Genomic DNA, 19714 nt, shown 5'->3' with positions numbered 1-19714 from the left:
GTCGTGTCGCTCGTTCCACTCGCTCGTGTCCGATCCGCGACGGGACCGGGCCTTCTCCGCCAGTTACACTCTGGGCGATTTCGACGCCGGGTACACACAGCAACAAGTGACCCGTACCGGACGACCCGCTCGACGTTCACGAGATACAGAGAATCCCCGCGGCTTTTCCCGCGTGTTTTCAACCAGATACCCTAACTGTTATAAAGAAAATTTAAAAAGTGACGGTATAAAGGCTCCCACAAGCCAACGTGAAATATTCGCAGCGATAGATTTTTTATAGATAAGTTTTGGCGGACATTTTTCACATTGGTATGAACAGTCTCACAAGACGCCATGCGTTTTAAACTGTTGCGAAATATTCGCTACCGCTGCGAATATATGTTTGTGGGAGTCTTAAGAGTTAATATCTTTGTGTGAATGATTTTGGTTAGGAATAACCATTTAGAAATGATTAAAATTTTTGTTGGTTACCAATAACGATTATCGATGACGAGAATATTATTTTGGTTACCGATAACCATTATTGATGTCAGGAATTTGTTTTTGTTTACGTGGCAACCAATATCCATGACGAGAGTTTTATTTTGGTTACTTTCGACCATTATCAATTTTTATTAACGTTATTTTCACTAACGTATCTATATTTTAACTGAAAATATATAAATTCTATAATTCATTTTGCGTCACTGATGGATACGTCAATAAAACACATCGCAGAATCACCAATGCTGTCCCCATGATTTGAGTGATTAGAAAGAAAAAAAATGTCCATGATCTTCGTCTATATGTCCATTTCTATTCCATGTGTTCCATAAGTGTCACACTCTAGGGATATTCGATTTCGGTCCGATTCTTCGGAAGATCGGTTCCTTCTCGGCTAACACAATTCAGCTAACATCAAGTCTGATAATTAAAAACAGAGGAAAATATTATTCGTACAAACAGTTAATGATGGTAACTTGGTGAAATTGATAGGAAGTGCGATTTGTACATGGTACCGATTCCGTAACTTTTCTTTTATCGTAACAGAATAAATGAGTTACTGTTCCATCAATCGTGAACTCTGGTCCCATACTTTCGGCCCTGTTATTGCGTGTATGTGTGTTACATATGTCAATGACGTGTCATCCAAGAGGATGATCGACCTTCTGAAGAATCGAATCGGAATCGAACATCCCTATCACACACACACATACACCATCCATCGAATGATTCGGGGTGGTTGGAACCGGTTCCCTTCGATACACTCCTTCCATTACTCCCCAAGCAGACAGTTTTGCTTGACGGATCGTGGCGTGGATCGATAATCGGTGGCACGGTAGCTAACGGTGTGTCCAGACGCAAATGACTCTCTCTCTCTCTCTCTGTCTCTGTCGGCTGCGCTGCCCGTTCAACGCGAGAGGTTATCAATGGCGTAGTATGCGAGAGAGTGGTAGAGCTTTCAGCGGATGAATAAGTTATAGGTCCCGACGATGGCTAGTAATCTGTTGCTACAAAAACAGTATTGTTATGACTCGAGTGAGTGGGATGACGTCAGTTATCACCGGCCTCTTTCTTCGCTATTTATTGCTACTGTAACGCCGGGAGTAAATACAACACCCGCTTTTGCGGTGTACAACACTGTGCACGCTGGTTTTTGTTTTACCTTCGATTCTCTTGGTATCCGATTTAGGGTGATCGGTTGGATATCGGATTGGATCGATAGTCGTGAGTAGAGTTTTATGCAGAATGGATAGTTTTGTGAAGTAATTCGTAAAGGTAGGAATTTCTTTGTTCCCTTAGGTATACAGTAAATCCTCGATTAGTGCTCGAAGGATCCTCTGCACTGAACATTAAATATTTCATAAACTAATGGTCATATGCGGCTGAAACAAATACCACTGGCTTCAGAATTACAAGCTCTATCGTTGCGCTAAATTTTATTAAAAAGTCAGCGTTACCACCTGGGGATTCTCCCTGTTAGTGCTTACACGTAATAAACGATATGCCGCCCCTGAGTTTGGACGCCCAGGTACGGGGGCCCCCTTCTGCACCCCCGTCAGGAACGGCCCTGATTGTCTATTATTCGAATAAAATTATACTCTGCTCGATTCCGGCGAAAAGGAACGGGGCACCGGGTCCCTCGGATACGTCGTTGCCGGCATGCGCTCGGACGGACGGTGGAACGCGTGCATTCGTTGCGGCGGCCCGCGTATACGAATCCCCGCGGTTGTGTGAAGTGAGTATCGGTTGTGTGCGTGTGCGTGCGTGGGACCTTGAATCAAGCAGCCTTTGTCGCCGCGCGAGAGCGGGCGCGGGTGCGCGCGAGCTCGCCACCACGAGGTCGGCGAAAGTGTACCCGGAGCTTTTTTGCTCGGAGCCCGCCGCTAGAAAGAGATAGAGGATAGCTGCTACCTCTCTCTTTCTTTCTCTGTCCCTCTTTCTTTCTTTCTCTGGCTCTTTCTCTCTCTTTCTGTACCTCAGCGTTTCCTTCTTTTTTTTTTTTTTTCGAGGGTATAGAGCAGCGGAGGAGAGCTGAGCCCCGCCGCCTCTCGGTTCGACCAGGCCGCCATTTTTGCCTTCGTCGTAATGCCGGAATTAGCGCGGACGCGAAAACCGTCGCCGTGCGCCTTGCAAAAAACCAGGCGTTATCGTGGATTTACGCGTTACGGAAACGGGGCCGATAAGACGGAACCGGGCCCCCGAATAATTACTGTCCAACCATCGTACTCCCCCCCCCCCTTCCTCCCTACCAACCCCCTCGCCGGTGACTCACGGCCGATTTTTTGCCGGTTTCGGGACGATGAACGACGGGGACGGTCGCGCTTCCTGATTCTTCCTGCTAATAGATTTCTGGTATCTAATCTGGGAACCGTTTTTTTTTGGGAGGGGGGACCTCTGTGTCCTACGGAATCTGTTTCTATACTTTTTACGGTGAAGACTTTTGGGTAGGATTTTAATCCTCTTTTTGGTCATCCTGAGTGATATCTCTGGTCTAGTGTGTTCGTGAATGTCTTCGTAGAAAGCACATGACGCCTTGAAGACGTCCATTTTATGGATATTTTAGGTCTAAGGCGTCTTTAAGCCGTCATCATGGTTAATGTCTCTGGTCTGGTGTGTTAACCGCTGAAATGGTCGAAATACAGTAATGTTTCGATGAGTGCGACGTACTCGGGTCCACTTCGAAGCATTTGTGACCAGGCGGAAAGCTTTTCAGCCCATCATAAATTTGTTTTTTGCCCGAAGGCGAGCCTCTGTTTAGCTTCTGTTTACTCTGTTTTGATTGGTTCCACAGGGGAAATCCCCAGTGGTGGCAATAATGCCGTTGCTCGTGTCGCATTCATCGAGGAGTCACTGTATCACCATGTGAATGCACGATTGATGTTTTATTAGAATCAAATGGTGCGTTGAAGGCTCAAGAAATACCGTTCTAATAATCATTGCCCATAAGTGTTATCGATTCAAACATACTTTCGTTCGGTTTAGTGGATCGATTTTCTATTAGGGATATCCGTGTCACTCGTGATGTCAGAGATACACAAATAACTTGTGTGAGTGTTCCCTTCGAATTTTAACATTCTCAATTCTTTTCCACTCAACAGAATGTAATGTGGTCGGTAAAAATGCGAGTGTCGTTATGGTAAACGGTTCTTTTTTCGAGTAACGCGAAATTTCCCCCTCTACCGCGCTCCGCCGATAATACGCCGCGAGTCCCGAGTGAAACAAAGAAGTTCGAGCCAGCCCTGACTGCCCCGATCCACAGGCCTCACGATAATAATGAATCGAGACGCGTAGAATGCCGCGGCGTCGTTTCTCATAACATGGAAACACGGCTCGAGATAGACGACGAATATGCCGCCTGGCAATTATCCTTACGGCTACGTACAGGGTGTCCGAAAGAAACTTGCGATCTCGACGGTCCTTGGTATACACTCGAAATGTGTTTTCGTCTGGTATACTCCTGACTCTGTTCGATCTGTTATAGGATGAACAATCAGAAATATAAATCTTTCCGATGTATCTGTGTATACTTCAGATTTGCCGAGAAGTAATAATCAGACTGCGGATATTTATGTAAATATAGATTTTTCATAGGGTATTTTATAGAGAACTGGGGATAAGGCAGAAATTTGGTCAGTTGAGTATATTTAGATTAGTGATATAATTAGACTTCGGATATTTATGCAAAATTACATTTTATAAAGTAATTCACGAAGACAGGAGTAAAAGTAGAAATTTCTTTTTCCCTTAAGTATCTTATAAGGTTAAGAATAAAATAGAAAATTCGTTACATCTGATGAAACTTTTGTCTTTTATTGTATTTCACAAAATCCTATAAGCAATATATGCATAAAATCTGTAGTCTAAACATAATAATCTACTGAATTCTTTTTTTTTGGCTGTACCAAGTTCTGGAGAATGGTTTATAGTATAAATGCATAAAATGCCCGGTTTAGTAATAATGCAGAAAATACTTGCGTGACTGTAATCCCATTGGGTCACCCTTTCGTGATTGTTCTCTGTGTTATTTTGACATTTAGGAGGAATTGTGGAATACTAACGAGACTGTTTTGTCATAAGCCAGGAGCTATAGTCGCGTGACTACAACCCCGTGGACATAAGAAACAACGGCTTTGAATTGTAATCACGTGACTGTAAGCATGTTGCTTGGCTACGAGGCGTGGAAAGAATAACGTTAAGAATTGTTTAAAGGTCCGGATGACGATCTTAGATACTGCTGCTTCTCACATAGATGTGCAAATTCATTATCTAGATAAAACGTTTCGAATAACGAATAAAAGATGAAAAAAATATTTCATCATTTTTACTCGATCGAACATAGTAATTTCAATTTTTATTATAAAATAATATTTCTTCTTGAATAAGTAGACATTTTGCAAACAATTATTTAATCTCACGAAATGTTTAAAGGTCCGGATGACGATCTTAGATACTGCTGCTTCTCACTACGTATTATTCGAATAAAACTGTGCCCATTTCTGTTCGAGTCGTAGCAGTTCGCAGCCCAAACCGAATATTCCCCACTGCATTCGTACCAGTTCCCGCAGCTCGGACCGAATATTCCGCGCCGTACATACAAAAGCCCCCGTTACACACACACTCTCTCTCTCTCTGTCTCTCGAAGCGGCGCGCAGGTTTCGTTAGCTCGGTTTTTTTCGATGCCAGCGCGCAACTCGTCGCCGTCTAATATTAATTCCAAGCGCGCGGAATCTCCGATCTCTTTCTGTTGGCCAGCTGGGGGCTTGCACGGGTTGCGCCCGGGGCTTTCTGGGAACCGGGGCGTCCTGCGTTCCGCCGACGAAAGAATCCAACGACGACGACGACGACGGGATATATCGTTCGTTCGTTTGGTCACAGACGAGATAAAAGAATAGACCTAACGTGCAATGTAATTTTCTGTCCCATGCTTCGGGGGCGTCAGAAGCCCCCGTACCATACTAGTATTCCATTCCTTGCTAGCGAAATCGGAGCAATAATATATGTAGGGGAAAGGTGTCTGAAACGATCCCTCGGAGTAAAATGATTCCTGGCAGCCCTGTGGCTATTAGTGGTGATATATCGTAATGTCGTTCTACAATAGTTCTCCCCACACGTCACTAGTCGTTGCTCGAAAAATTTTAAATTACTGCAATTTATCTAAGATAACGTCTTTTTCAATGTTGTGTAATTTTTGTCATAAACGGTTTAATGTGACAGCTGCTTCTTGCGCGGATTTAACCACAATTCAATAATAAATTAATTAATGTTTCGTTACCGCATGTAATAAATTGATGTTACATTCAACCACTGAATGTCAGTTGGGTGTTTGGGGTCATATGATCCCTCCCTAGTAGGATAAAATGATCCCAGAAATCATTTTACACATATGCTATATTATAGTTTTGTTCTTTTCGTTACAACAATGCCCTGTCAGTCCCCGGGGATCATTTTATACACATACATTACAAAATGATCCTTAAGTATGCCTTCAAAGAAATGTGAATAGAAAATATAATTGATCAGGTAGCTAAATTTTATTTAAGCCAATGATAAGATAGATAGACTAACTTACAAAAATTACTTTTATTTAAACAATGAGCATTTGTATTTTTTATACAAATCACGCCTTAAAGGGATCATTTTAGACACCAGTCATGGGTGTGTGTGTGTGCTGCCTAATATCACGGTGTCGAATATAGTCCCTGAAATCGGAAAATTTTATCGGAGATTTTCGTGGGACACAAAGTCCCATAAGATGTTAGGTCTATTCTTATATCTCGTCTGTGGTTTGGTGTACGCGCTCGCTAACGCACGCTCCGGCGGTATTGAATTTTTCTGCGCGGCGCGCCTGTACAAAGCCCATGGGCCTACGGTCGATTCGACGAAAGTGCAACGCGACGAGGAGAGGCGCCAGCTGTTCCCCTCTCGAAAGCCCCGACAGTCTGCCTCTCTTTTTCTCTCTCTTGGCGTATACACATTATCATCGATGTGTTCGGCGGGGCATTTCGAGGATTTTTTTTTTTTGGAAAGTTTTTCGTCTCGTCATCGTCGTTTCGACGATGTCTTCTTCTGCGCGCCAGAGCTATTGATCTGCGGGGGATTCGATGGAATTTTCTCCCCCCCCCCCCTCTTCTCCCCCTTCCGCCGCGACAGATCGGAAAATTCATCGGCACATTCCATCTACTGTACAGGGTGGACCGAAAATTATGGAACGCGTGAAGGGCGGTGAAGACAAGGGTGATTCGGGACGAATGGTGGCGAATAGATTTCTATGGATCTTTGCGGAAACTTAAGGTGGTTTCCAGGATGGTATCAGCCACTATCTTTCTATCTAGCTGTAACACCTTAAAATCCCAATCACAAGAGTCCCCTTAATTCGCCTTCATTATCGATTTTTCCCCTCATCCTAAGCGAAATAGGAGCGTGCCACGTTACTTTTTGTTTTTTCTTTTCCTACCAGCGCAACAATAATCATTCGTTGTGTCGTCAGAGAATCGAAGGCCGTTCCGAAAGATAGCTTTAATTTATATCGCGCGTTTCCAGGACTGGCTGGAACGATAAAGCATCTCCGGTCGCGGCGTAAGGTTTGAAAGTTGCGCCGTCAAGCCGGCCGAAGACGAACGATCGATTCCTCCGACCGACCTGGAACGATTTATATTCGCCACGAACCGCTCGCGAACGATTACAAACTTGTTCGAATCTACTCTCGTAGGCTCTGCTGATGCCACTACCCTACCACCTTCCCCCCTCCACCACCTCCGATCGTTTTTATCAGAGGGAACGCAACCCGTGGATCCGAGGTCCCGTGTGTAGGCACCCGCTATCAGCGTAGCCGCGCCGGTTTCGCGACCTTTAAAGACTAAAGTTCGCGGTATTCAGTCTAGACTAGATTTATGGTCCTCTAGGAAAGTTCAATCGCCTGTGGGCTCTGCGTGCAAGACCCTCTGGTACAGGTGTGTTTCGACATAGTTGGCCAGTCGGAGCCTTGGCTCAGGTGACTCTATTGGGCCCAATATACAGGGTGTCTCACCTAACTCTGCTACCCTTAATTATTCTCTTATTTGTTACGGTACAAAAAAATGGTTTGAGAGAAAGTTAGTGTATTTTTGGGGGGGAAATTAGGCTATGAGATTGAAGGTCATGTCAAGATCATATCTTCTGAGATTTTTGTAATGGTAACGTATTTTTTAAATAGAATGCAATCATTTTTTTTGGATATTACAAAGAGGAGATCAAAACGTATCCAACAATGTGTCACACTATTACCTTGAATTGACCTTGGGCGGGAAATTTCGCAGAAATATGAAATTTATTTCTTTTATTTCTGTCCCTGTGTGACCCTGAAGACCAAGGTCTTCATGGTTCAGTTTAGTGAGGTAAACATCCCACACGTACGCCTGTTCAAGGTCTTCATGGTTCATAGTACATAGTTGAACTCGTCTTAATGCCTGCTTTCATATGATGTGAAGAAATATATACCTAGCATTCCATTAAAAAAACTTAAGGAGGTCGCCTTTCTAGAAAAATATTAATAATACAAAAACTTTCGATACGCTATCATATTACTAGTAAAATATACTACAACTTCCTCCTCTTCGGTTTTTTTCTAATGTTTACCGTTTACGAAAAAAACGATGGTGCAAATTATCTACATATCCGACAAGTCCCATTTGACCTCGAACCACCAATAGTTGGTGCCACTCACCTCCCGAGGCGCAAAACTACCCGCAAGAAAATCTTTCTGCAATCTACCATAGTCGCGATTATTCCACCGTATACACCTGCAATCCGAATCGCGCGAAACTCAACGACACCACGTGCGTCGAGACTTCTGGTGTACCACGCGGTGAATCTTCTCGATTCGTCGCGCGCTCGCTCGCTCGCTCGCGTGGCAAGCGAAAGTGCAAACGACAGTGCAAGTTTCCAACGATAGTGGGGCGGGTGGGGGGAGGGCCGTCCGTGAGATAGCGGAGAGCTGTTGCTCTCCTATGTGCCCGCCGGGGCATTATATGTACCTCGACGAACGGGCTGCAGAAGCAACCGGGACCATCGTGTATCTGTGTCCTGTGTGTGAGTTGGTGCATTGGAGCGGGACGGGACGAAGCACGCGTGTGCAGATCCTACTACTACTACGTGTGTGGTTACACACGTCTCGTAGTTTCAGCTCGCCCGCGTGCTGTACTATGTACGCCCGCGAACACTGGAGAGAGAGAGGCTGATAGAGGGTGGGTGGGGGCGGGGGGCTAAATGGCGGTCGATATCTCACCGGAGGAGGACCAACGTCGGTTTTCGTGACGATGGCTTCGAACCTCTTTCGAATAACGAAACAAGGGCAGTGTGGGGTGAACGTTTGTTTGAAAAATTAGTCTCTTTATTCGTTAGTTTCTTATTTCGATGGAATTCAATGACGTGCGGTTGATTTTGGGAATTTTTTGGAACTTCGGAGTTTGGGAATGTGTTGTCTGATCAGTTGAATCGTTGTAATGATTGAAACGATCGTACTGCGTGTTTTGAACTTTTTTTTGTTTTTTTTTTTTCAAATCTTCGTGATGGAACACACTTTGGCGCGGTGCTTGATTTTATCGGGGAATTTATTTCACTCTGTTTCGGTGGAGTTTTAATAACACTCTTGAGACGGATACGATTAAAGACTATTTTTTTCAGCTGCATCTGTTGCATATATATTTATGAATATTAATGACAGTCGGTTGGTAGGTTATCGTTAGACTGCGGATGTTTATGCATTTATCACGTCTCTTAACTTGGGAAATGCAATCAAATAAAGGTTCGAATAAATATTAATACTATTTCTGTATTATTATTAACGTAGCAAAGTCTCCAGTGTAAAATTCTAAAATCTGTTCCATTTTAATTTTTAGATACTACTATCTGAAATTGTGAATGATTTCACTAGATCTTAATGCTTCATTTGAATAACATCTTAGTAGTTAAGAGTAGGTTGAATGTTACTATTTCCCTGCTACTCGTTGTTAGAGATTTTTCTATATACATATTCCTTCTTACCACTGTATCAGGATGATAGAATTAATGGGCGTCAAAGTTAACACCTGAACACGAAGCTGTTGGATGCTTATCAGGTCGAGTCTCGGCAAGAGATTTGATACGAACGATGTTATATTTGTTTGCGAAGTCGCTCGAGATACGCTCGGTGCAGAATGATTCAAACGTATTAGCCCGAAGTGCGATGAAAAAATTTATGAAAAAGAACAATTCATTCGTTGTAGACCGTAACACGATTCTCTTCTCAGTATTCAGAAATATCTCCAAGTTCAACGAAATATTCCATGAGAAATTATTTAAGAAAGAAGAAACATTATTTCCCATGATTCGAGGTACAGAATATACAGGGTGTTGCAAATATTTCTTCCAACAAATCGTGAATCTCTCAATTCTCCCCTTCCAATCGTAAAATACAGTTAGCTTATTTTACCACAAAACTGCTGAAACACCAGACATAACAATTCCAAAAAAAAAGAAAGAAAATTAAAAATTCACAAAACATCATTTCGACCATTTCGTTCTCCATCCACAGATACTCATACAAAAATTCTTTTACTTTTTTTTCAGAGGAAACTAGTGAAATAATTAAACACACCCTATAACATCTACCGAATAGCTATTTAATTTCAATATTTAACAAAATTAAATCTTATTATCACCATAAATTTTTAATTATTAATTAATTTGGAGATACAACTGCAGGAAAAAATTTTCAATATTTCGGAGTTCGGACATTAAAAGTATATTTGATGTTTTCTAAGTTGAATTTCCTTTGTATTTTCTGTAACCAACGAGACGCACGTGGATTGATTGAAATATTTTTTTTTTGAAAAATCGATTCACTTAGGTTAAGAGAACTCTGGCGACGAAACGGTGGTGTAAAGACTGCGACGAAGCTCGTAGCCATCGTCACTCGGTCTAAGCAGCGTGAATGAACCGTCCGTGGTTGGCGGCGGTGGGGTGGGGAGAGACTGGGGCACACACAACTATTCGCGGGTATCAAAGCGAGAGAGGCAGCCGAGTAGGTGTACGCGGAGAGACACGCCGAACGTAATAGTAACCTTGGCTTAGCGATGGTCACGTTATATGGTAACGTCTATGACACGTTCCCACGTAGTCGCGTGTCACACACGTTTCACGGTTACGATCGGGGCTCACGTGACCGCGGGCGAAACGGGGGGTGTGGGGTGCTCGATAAATCAGCCTCTTGTCGTCGGACATTTCTTCACCTTGTTATCGAAATTTTTTTTCTTTTCAATCGACCAGCTGACGTTAAAATTGCGTTGCGTCGTGTGAAATATGTCCAATCGAATTTCCAAAAGTTTTTCCCTTGGTTCTAATTGAATCGAGGACAGTTTAAATATTTGGGATTTATTAAGCTTTTAGGCAATTGTTTAGATTCTTTTTTTTTTTAGTAACTATAGGAAGGATCTGTTAAACCTCTTTCCTAGTTAAAATAATGGTAATGCAGTAATGTCTCGATGAGTGCGACGTAGTCCGCTTCGGAGCATTCGTGGCAGGGCGGAAAGTTTTTCAGCCACTTATTAATTTGTTTCTTATCCGAAGTCGAGCCTATGCTTACCTTCTGTTTACTATTTTTGGTTGATTTTTTAGGGGGACCCCTAGTGGTGGGAATAACGCCGTTGCTCGTGTTGCATTCATCGAGGAATCACTGTTTGTGATATCAACTCGCGTTTATTATGTATTACTATTATTTTGAATCGTAACGTCTAACGAGAACGACATTTGCACGATATATATTCCGATTTAATAAAATCTATTCGTTTTCGAAACATTCTATCGATACGAGTGAACGTTGTATCGAGAATATTCTGCATGAAAGTTGTGCGAAAATAGCAGTACAAGTATGTGAATTCGAATCGAATGAAATGCGACTGCGTGTTTTTGTTGTACAATGAATTTTGTTATCGGACGATAAGGTTCGATCGATATTTTAACGTTAAATCTGAATTCTCTGTTCCAGATCGTACAAATCAACCGCCTTCTAACAAGCCACATTAACCTCAAGTGATTTCTATTTTCTTACGAATCGCGAAAGAAGTAATTAGTGTGTTTATAGCGACCGTATAACGAGGAGAAAGGAAAAACAAGGAAGAACAAAACAAACGAACAAGCAAAAATTACAAAAGAAAAAAAGAATATTCCAAGAGCTTAGGTTTCAAGAAAGAAGACAAAAAGATTATGAGCTATAGTATCTAATTAGTGTACAAAGTATATCTGAAATAACTTAGGCGAGATAGATTCAGAGAAGACAGAAAGAGAGAGAGAGAGAGAGAGAGAGAGAGAGAGAGAGAGAGACAAAAAATAGAAACGAGAGGAAAAAGAAGAAAACCTAAAGTCCGCCAGTGCCAAATCGAGAGGGAAACAAGTTAAACGAAACGATTGTTGTACATTAAGAAACGCGAGGAGATATGTTATAGAAGCAAAAAAAAAAAAAGACGAAGAAGAAGAAGACAAAAAAGTAGGCAACAAACAAAAACATCGCGCGAAACAAAAACCGTAAACCAAAGAATCTACCATTTCACTTTTTTCTACTAATCAACTCAGCAAGTAACGATACTCAACTAACTCAGCGAGGGACGGAGGCGAATGTAAATTAAGGAAAGCATTTTACAAAAAGGAAGCAAAAGCAAAACCGACCGACACAAAACGTGTGTTTTTTCTAAGCTGACGATAATAAAGAAGAGTTTTACCGTAAATTAAGCAGTAAAGTGTAAGGGATTTAAAACGAGTTCATTTTTTTTTCCTTTCGAGAGGACGCAACCGACCAAGAGAGAGAGAGAGAGAAATAGAGTCTCCCACCATCCAAAGCCACACGAGATCAGCCTGCGTATCCAGAGAGCTAGAGAGAGATAGAGAAGGGGACTCGCGCGTAATTACTCCCAGAGAAACCGATCTACTTCAGTTCGTAGCCTAAACCTGTTGAGTACAAACGACAGAAATAGAATTATAGAGAGAACGAACGAGCGAACGAGCGAGAGAAAGCTAAAAAAAACAGTGAGAACGTGAGCCTGAAAGAAAGAGAGAGAGAGAGAGAGAGTGAGAGAACGTGAAAACGAGTGTACAAGAGAGCAACTAACAAACAAGGTAAACGAGATAAATCGAAGCATACACAAGAAATAATAAAAAAAGAAAAAAATTCGGACCAACGCGAGAAGCCACAAGAAGAAGTCACAAGAACCTAAAAGTCGTCTGTTTCCGATATCCAAGAAGCAACAAACAAGATTCGTTCGTTCCGTCAGATGTCAGGCTGTTTCCCAGTAACAAACATCACTGACGTCGATCGAACCGTTTAAAATCCCCAGATACATAGCCGCAATTGTGCCACGATCGTCCATCTACTCCCTGAATTCGCTCTGTATTCACACGAGTCCTTTCGAAGTCGAAGATATCGCGATTGGCTGGCTGGCTGGTCACTCCTCGAACGTCGTTGAAACAGTCGCGGGAATAAAGCACAGGCTCAGGAGGAGAAGAAGGAGGAGGAGGCGAAAGAGGGGAGTGTGTCGTGACGAGAGGATCCTGAGGCCCGGTAACGCGACACCTCCTGCGAGCAGGGGGCTCCCGTCGCGATGACGTGGCGGGGAAGATGAGCGCGGCGGAGGTTACGAAGGAGGTCGTCGCCACCGAGAGGGTAGCAGGCAGCCCTCCGGCGGCGGTAGCGACCTCGCCAGGCACGGCGGTGGTCGGCGTCGGCGGGCCAGGTGATCCGAGTGCAGGGGCGCGTCACCTGCCGCCGTTCAGCAGCTTCGCCGGGGACAACGCGATGGACAGCTCGACGACATTGACCACCCTTCACGCCCAGGACGTCGGTATGGGTCTGACATCGTCCTGGGACTACTACGAGGGTCTGACCGGCCGGTTGATCGACTCGCGTGGCGAGGTGGTGTTGGCCAGCCAGTACAGGCCATGGGAGTCGAAGAACGCGGTGGGCGGTGTCGGTGTCGTTGGCGGCGAGGGTCTGCCGAGTTTCGCGAGCCAATTCACCGCCCCTAGTGAAGCGGAGCCGCAATTGACCGCGCTCACCCCGTTATCGCCCGCCTCAATATCACACTCGCCACCTGTCACGTCAGCGGTCGGTCTGCCCAGTTTCCATACCCTTGGCACACCTTTACCCGCTCCACATCCGCATCGCGGTAGCGTCGGTTATCCGTTGGTCCCAGCTCCGGTCCAGGCCAGAGAAGTGCCAGCTCTCCAACAACAGTTACTCGACGAAAGGCATATACAATTGCTCGGTACCAGTCCAGTCCAGGCATTCCCACCGCCACCGCCTGGACATCCTCATCACACAGTGCTCACCGTTGTCAAGCAAGAGTATCCGCAGCTTCATCACGCGAACTTCCAGAATCCGATGTCCACGGTACTCGACTCGTCGCCCACCTCCAGACCGATCGGAATCGACGGACGGAAGAAGGAACGGAGAAAAATCCGCGCCGGTTCGATGGAATCCGAGGACAGCGCCGGGGCTGGAAACGTCGAGAGCTCGGGACAGGTGGCCGCGGTATCGTCCACCGCGAACAGAGGACCGCATCATATGGGCGGCGGGATGGTGGACGCGGACGGGGACGGCGGTATGAACGATAAACCGGCGAAGAAGAAACGGAAACGGTGCGGCGAGTGCATCGGTTGCCAGCGGAAGGACAATTGCGGGGATTGCGCGCCGTGCAGGAACGACAAGAGCCATCAGATATGCAAAATGAGGCGGTGCGAGAAACTCACCGAGAAAAAGGTTAGTGGATTTTAACTGTTTGTTGTTTTTTCTTCCTTTCAGAGCTACCCCATTCGGGGGATGCCTGGTGGTTTCCTCTTGGGGAAACTTTCGTCTGTAGGACGGATATTTAACGATTTTTGGCGTCTGTAGGTAGTCTACTCTAGGGATTTTCAGGTGATTCGCACGGAATGTGCCTGGGTGAAATATGAGAAGGTAGAAACTGCTAGGGGAATTTTATGTTCTACAAGGACTGTTTCTACAATTTATAATCAGAATAATCTTTCGAAAATTGAGTTCTGTAATTCTATCGAGACAAAATCTACGTTAACAAATATCATCCATCGAAAACAGGGCTTTTCCAAAGAGGAATCCAACTGCTAAGGGAATTCCTTCGAAATTTTACTATTTCAACAATTTACTAAAAAAATAATCTGTAAAAAATTGGGTTCAATAATTCTATCGAGAAAAAATCCACGTTACCAAATATCACGTGTCGTCCATCCGAAACAGGGCTTTTCTAAAGAGGAATCCAACTGCTAAGGGAATTCCGTCGAAATTTTACTATTTCAATAATTTACTAAAAAAATAATCTGTAAAAAATTGGGTTCAATAATTCTATCGAGAAAAAATCCACGTTACCAAATATCACGTGTCGTCCATCCGAAACAGGGCTTTTCTAAAGAGGAATCCAACTGCTAAGGGAATTCCGTCGAAATTTTACTATTTCAATAATTTACTAAAAAAATAATCTGTAAAAAATTGGGTTCAATAATTCTATCGAGAAAAAATCCACGTTACCAAATATCACGTGTCGTCCATCCGAAACAGGGCTTTTCTAAAGAGGAATCCAACTGCTAAGGGAATTCCGTCGAAATTTTACTATTTCAATAATTTACTAAAAAAATAATCTGTAAAAAATTGGGTTCAATAATTCTATCGAGAAAAAATCCACGTTACCAAATATCACGTGTCGTCCATCCGAAACAGGGCTTTTCTAAAGAGGAATCCAACTGCTAAGGGAATTCCGTCGAAATTTTACTATTTCAATAATTTACTAAAAAAATAATCTGTAAAAAATTGGGTTCAATAATTCTATCGAGAAAAAATCCACGTTACCAAATATCACGTGTCGTCCATCCGAAACAGGGCTTTTCTAAAGAGGAATCCAACTGCTAAGGGAATTCCGTCGAAATTTTACTATTTCAATAATTTACTAAAAAAATAATCTGTAAAAAATTGGGTTCAATAATTCTATCGAGAAAAAATCCACGTTACCAAATATCACGTGTCGTCCATCCGAAACAGGGCTTTTCTAAAGAGGAATCCAACTGCTAAGGGAATTCCGTCGAAATTTTACTATTTCAATAATTTACTAAAAAAATAATCTGTAAAAAATTGGGTTCAATAATTCTATCGAGAAAAAATCCACGTTACCAAATATCACGTGTCGTCCATCCGAAACAGGGCTTTTCTAAAGAGGAATCCGACTGCTAAGGGAGTTCCTTCGAAATTTGACTATTTCAACAATTTACTAAAAAAATAATCTGTAAAAAATTGGGTTCAATAATTCTATAGAGAAAAAATCCACGTTACCAAATATCACGTGTCGTCCATCCGAAACAGGGCTTTTCTAAAGAGGAATCCGACTGCTAAGGGAGTTCCTTCGAAATTTGACTATTTCAACAATTTACTAAAAAAATAATCTTTTAACAATTGGGTTCAATAATTCTATCGAGAAAAAATCCACGTTAAAAATTATTGGCGCGTCGTCCATCGAAAAGAGGACCGAGTGTAATATCGTTTCCTGTTGCGCCACGGTTTCCCGCCAACCGGAACAATTTGTAAAAACGTGTCGATTGGGGGTAGTCTGAGGGTGGCGGAAAGAGGTGTGAAACGAGAGGACGAAAATGAATTTGGCGCGCGACGTGTGGCGGTGTATGGGTTCACCCCCCGGGGGGGGGGGGGGGGGGGGGGGGGGAGGCACAGTCGCGTGTAGAGGAAGAGAGTGTGTGTGTGCGCGTATTATATATATAGTCTGAACTTGGCCCCGATGCCTGAATGTGCCGAGAATCCCAGAGGGAAATACAGAAATACAGATAACCGAGGTGGTTTATTATTGTAGCGACATTGAATAGGGGGTTGGCGGGTTGACTGGCTCGTTGGGCTCTGGCCTGGTGTGTGTTCGGCTGTTTCGGTTCGCTCAGCGATGGCTGCGAACAACGCTCGAAGAATCGAACAAATCGGTTCGGTCAAATTTATAAATTAACGAACTTCTTCATTTTCACATTGCAAATGAAATTCTGTGGTTTGCATTCATATTTTTTTTATTTCTAGTATAGGGTAAATGTCTTAATTACTGCCAGTGTCGCTAATACTGCCATTGTATTTATTTTATTAAGAAAAACGTAACGTATAACCTAAAGTATTCATGAAAAAATGTATATACAGTGGGAGTCAGCAGTCTAGTATATAATACAGAAGTCTGTGGTTTCATTACAGTCTCGGCTATCGGCTTACCAATTACACTGTGTCAACAGCCGTCTGGACTTCTAATATGCAATAACCGTCTCATATAGACTTTCCTGCCCTGAATACGAATCTGCAAACGGTTTTTCGTCAACACCCTTAATTTTCGAAAAACTTAATTTCGAACAAAAAAATGCAAATTTTCAACTTTTAACATTTTGCTGCGTTCAAACAGTAATATTTATTCGGTGGATCGATGCGTCAAATTATTCTATAAATTCTCGAGAAATTTAATTTCTTAAACAAAAAAATGCAAACTTTCAATTTTTACCATCTTGCTGCGTTCAAACAGTAACATTTATTCAGTGGATCGTTGCGTCAAATTATTTTATAAATTCTCCCGAATGAAATGGTGTATATTGTTGTTATTTCCGAGGTCATGTTCTCCCGGCTCGTTTCGAAAACTCAAATGTCACGGGGTCATTGTACTGCGCGTAGAGTCGCGAGTCAGTCAATTTAATGGCAAAGTCGCGAGAGGCTGGAATCGAGTGTGTGCACGCGCGTGTGTAGGCGCCGCGCGCGCAGCGCTCCGCAACAAAACAGTCTCGCTGGCGGCTCCGTAAACGGCTCCGCTTATCGTAGGGCAAGTTCAAGGCTCGTCGCGGGTCATAATAATCGCGTATCGAACTCCGGCCCGTTCGGAAACAAACGTGTTGTTTGCCGACGGCGATACAAAAGCTAACGCCTCGTCCCCCATCGCCGCCGATAAATCATCCCCCCTTCCACACCCCCACCCTCACCGCTAGAACCGACGACGTTACGGCAATTAACACTAAAACTACCGACGATAAATTAATATCTGGTTCTATCGGATTGATAAATATGATGAACTGTTCAAAATAGTCAAATTTATGAATTAACGAATTTTTTCATTTTCATGTTGCAAGTAAAAATTGTGAATGATCTGAGGAAATGTGTTGTTGGAACATTTTAACAGTAGAACTACCGACGATAAATTTGGTAAACATGATAAACTGTTGAAAATAGTCGAATTTATGAATTAACGAATTTTTTCATTTCCACGTTGTGAATGAACGTTGGAAGATCTGAGAAAAAGTGTCCGAAACATTTTAACAGTAGAACTACCGACGATAAATTAATATCTGTTAAATAAAAATTCAAATGGTCACTAATAAATAGAAATCAAGGGATGTGACCTGATTTTTACCAAAACTATTATGTAATTTCAATCGTGACATTAAGGGGTGGAATATTTACAATTTCGATGGGAATTTCCACGAAACCCAATATAACGAATAAAAATCAAGGTATCACTAACGAATAGAAATCAAGGGATAGAAGATTTTATGGGATAGAATTTCACGAACCTTAATTACAATAATCACAATAGTTGACAGCGGATCAAAATTATCCAAGGGTGGAGAAACTGCCCCGATTACGATGAAGAACTTTCTCAACAATATGTGGTATATCCTCACGATGGAAAAATGAAAGTTCCACTCGACAACAAATCGATATCGGTGGGTGTTGTGTGGTCTAAGGTTCGCGACACAAGGTTTTCACTTCCCCCCCGCCCCTTCTTCGAGTATAACACTTTGCTTCTTGGCCTTTATCGTGCCACTTTCCGAGTGTGACCTTAAGTGAGTCACTGACAGCCATTATCGTGACTTTCACGGACAGTCGTGCGTAGGCAGACCGCATCTCGTGATGAGTCGCGATTAAACGAGAAAATTGTTGTTCCGCCCGATGATAGGCCTATGTCGACTGAAAATAATACGCGTCGCGATTCTCTCTCTCCTCTCTTTTTCTCTGACGACCAATCGATCGATTGGCCCTACCATACGATATTTAAACGCACATTAATCCTTGTGTAGGCAATCGATTTTTTAAATTACCTATCATAATTTTTTATGTTTTTGTCTAAAACAGCACTTGGTATACAGGGTGAATCACGAATCGTGATCAGTAGAGATTACTCTGTTATTAGCAATCCGATCGAAAGTGTTTTTATCAGGTATATCATGGTTTCAAGAGAGCTTTAATGTGATTATAGCAAATTTTTTGTCAATACTTTTTTTTCATGATTTTTCAAGGCCACCATCAATTTTTTGTAAATACTCTAAAAATCACTACCTTGGCTGCCAGCCAAACATGGAAAAACTTCCTGTCACTTAATAAATTTAATACAAGTACTGAAATAAATGTTAAACCGAATGTTAATTCGGTATAAATTTCAATAACTCCCAAAACTAAATAAAAGGAGGTCCTTCGCCTATCTTGTTCCCCTAGCGGCATCGTTTGCTCGTGAGGGTACACCTCAAGACGTCTGTATTATATAAATCCCATTACAAAAGTGTTCCTCGAAATTAATAACCGCAGTGTAATTAAAAAACAAAACCAACAGCCTCTATTACCTAAACACATATACATATTTTCGACGGTTTACGATTTAGAAAACTAAATAAAGCGTGTCTGGCTACGTAGGGTCATTTTCACTGTGACAGTGAACGTCTTAAAAAAAAAAAACGAAATAGTTTATCCGCCATTGGTGATCTCGACAACGAGGTCTCTGAACTTCCAGGACGGAATCTCGGTCGGAAAAACCGTTCATTCAGTTTCACCGCCGAAAATCTTGGGAACGGGGGCGATGGAAGAAAAAAAAATTGGTGGGAAATAAAGAAAAGGTCGTAAGGAAGAGAGACGCAGATGATAGATGGGATACAGGGCACGAGTCGAACAGCCCTGGGTGCGTCTATAGGCCCCGCCGTCACAACAACCCCGCACCCTTCTGCAGATCTTAACACTCTCTTTATCCCTGGGGGAGAGCTTCGTCCCCCAACCCCCCCTGGTGTCTTTTAGCGGCGAAACAGGCGGGCCACCCTCCTCCTGGGGTTCATCGTACACCTGCCGTTGAGAGGGGCATATCCATCGTTGCGATGCCCCAATTTTTATCGCGTCTTTCTCGTTGTTTTGACCCGATTCAACCCTCGAGAAGCA

The 19714-nt window shown here is 42.9% G+C and overlaps 1 protein-coding gene across 3 annotated transcripts in view; it reads left to right on the top strand.

Moving 5' to 3' along the window:
* Positions 1–19714, top strand: part of LOC107185337 (DNA N6-methyl adenine demethylase-like) — a 169440-nt gene that overhangs the window by 28941 nt on the left and 120785 nt on the right. For 2 of the 3 annotated variants that reach the window (XM_015572998.1, XM_015572999.1), the window contains exon 2: positions 11486–14248. The exons of the other annotated variant lie outside the window; for it this stretch is intronic. In XM_015572998.1, coding sequence (XP_015428484.1) covers positions 13109–14248 — 1140 coding nt within the window. In that variant the 5' untranslated portion in view covers positions 11486–13108. The remainder of the gene's footprint in view (positions 1–11485; positions 14249–19714) is intronic. 3 annotated transcript variants of the gene reach the window in all.

The sequence above is a fragment of the Dufourea novaeangliae genome, unplaced genomic scaffold (genome assembly GCF_001272555.1).
Source record: "Dufourea novaeangliae isolate 0120121106 unplaced genomic scaffold, ASM127255v1 scaffold60, whole genome shotgun sequence".
Taxonomy (NCBI): domain Eukaryota; kingdom Metazoa; phylum Arthropoda; class Insecta; order Hymenoptera; family Halictidae; genus Dufourea; species Dufourea novaeangliae.
The sequence above is the reverse complement of the archived record's forward strand: the minus strand, read 5'-3'. Positions and strand labels throughout refer to the sequence as shown.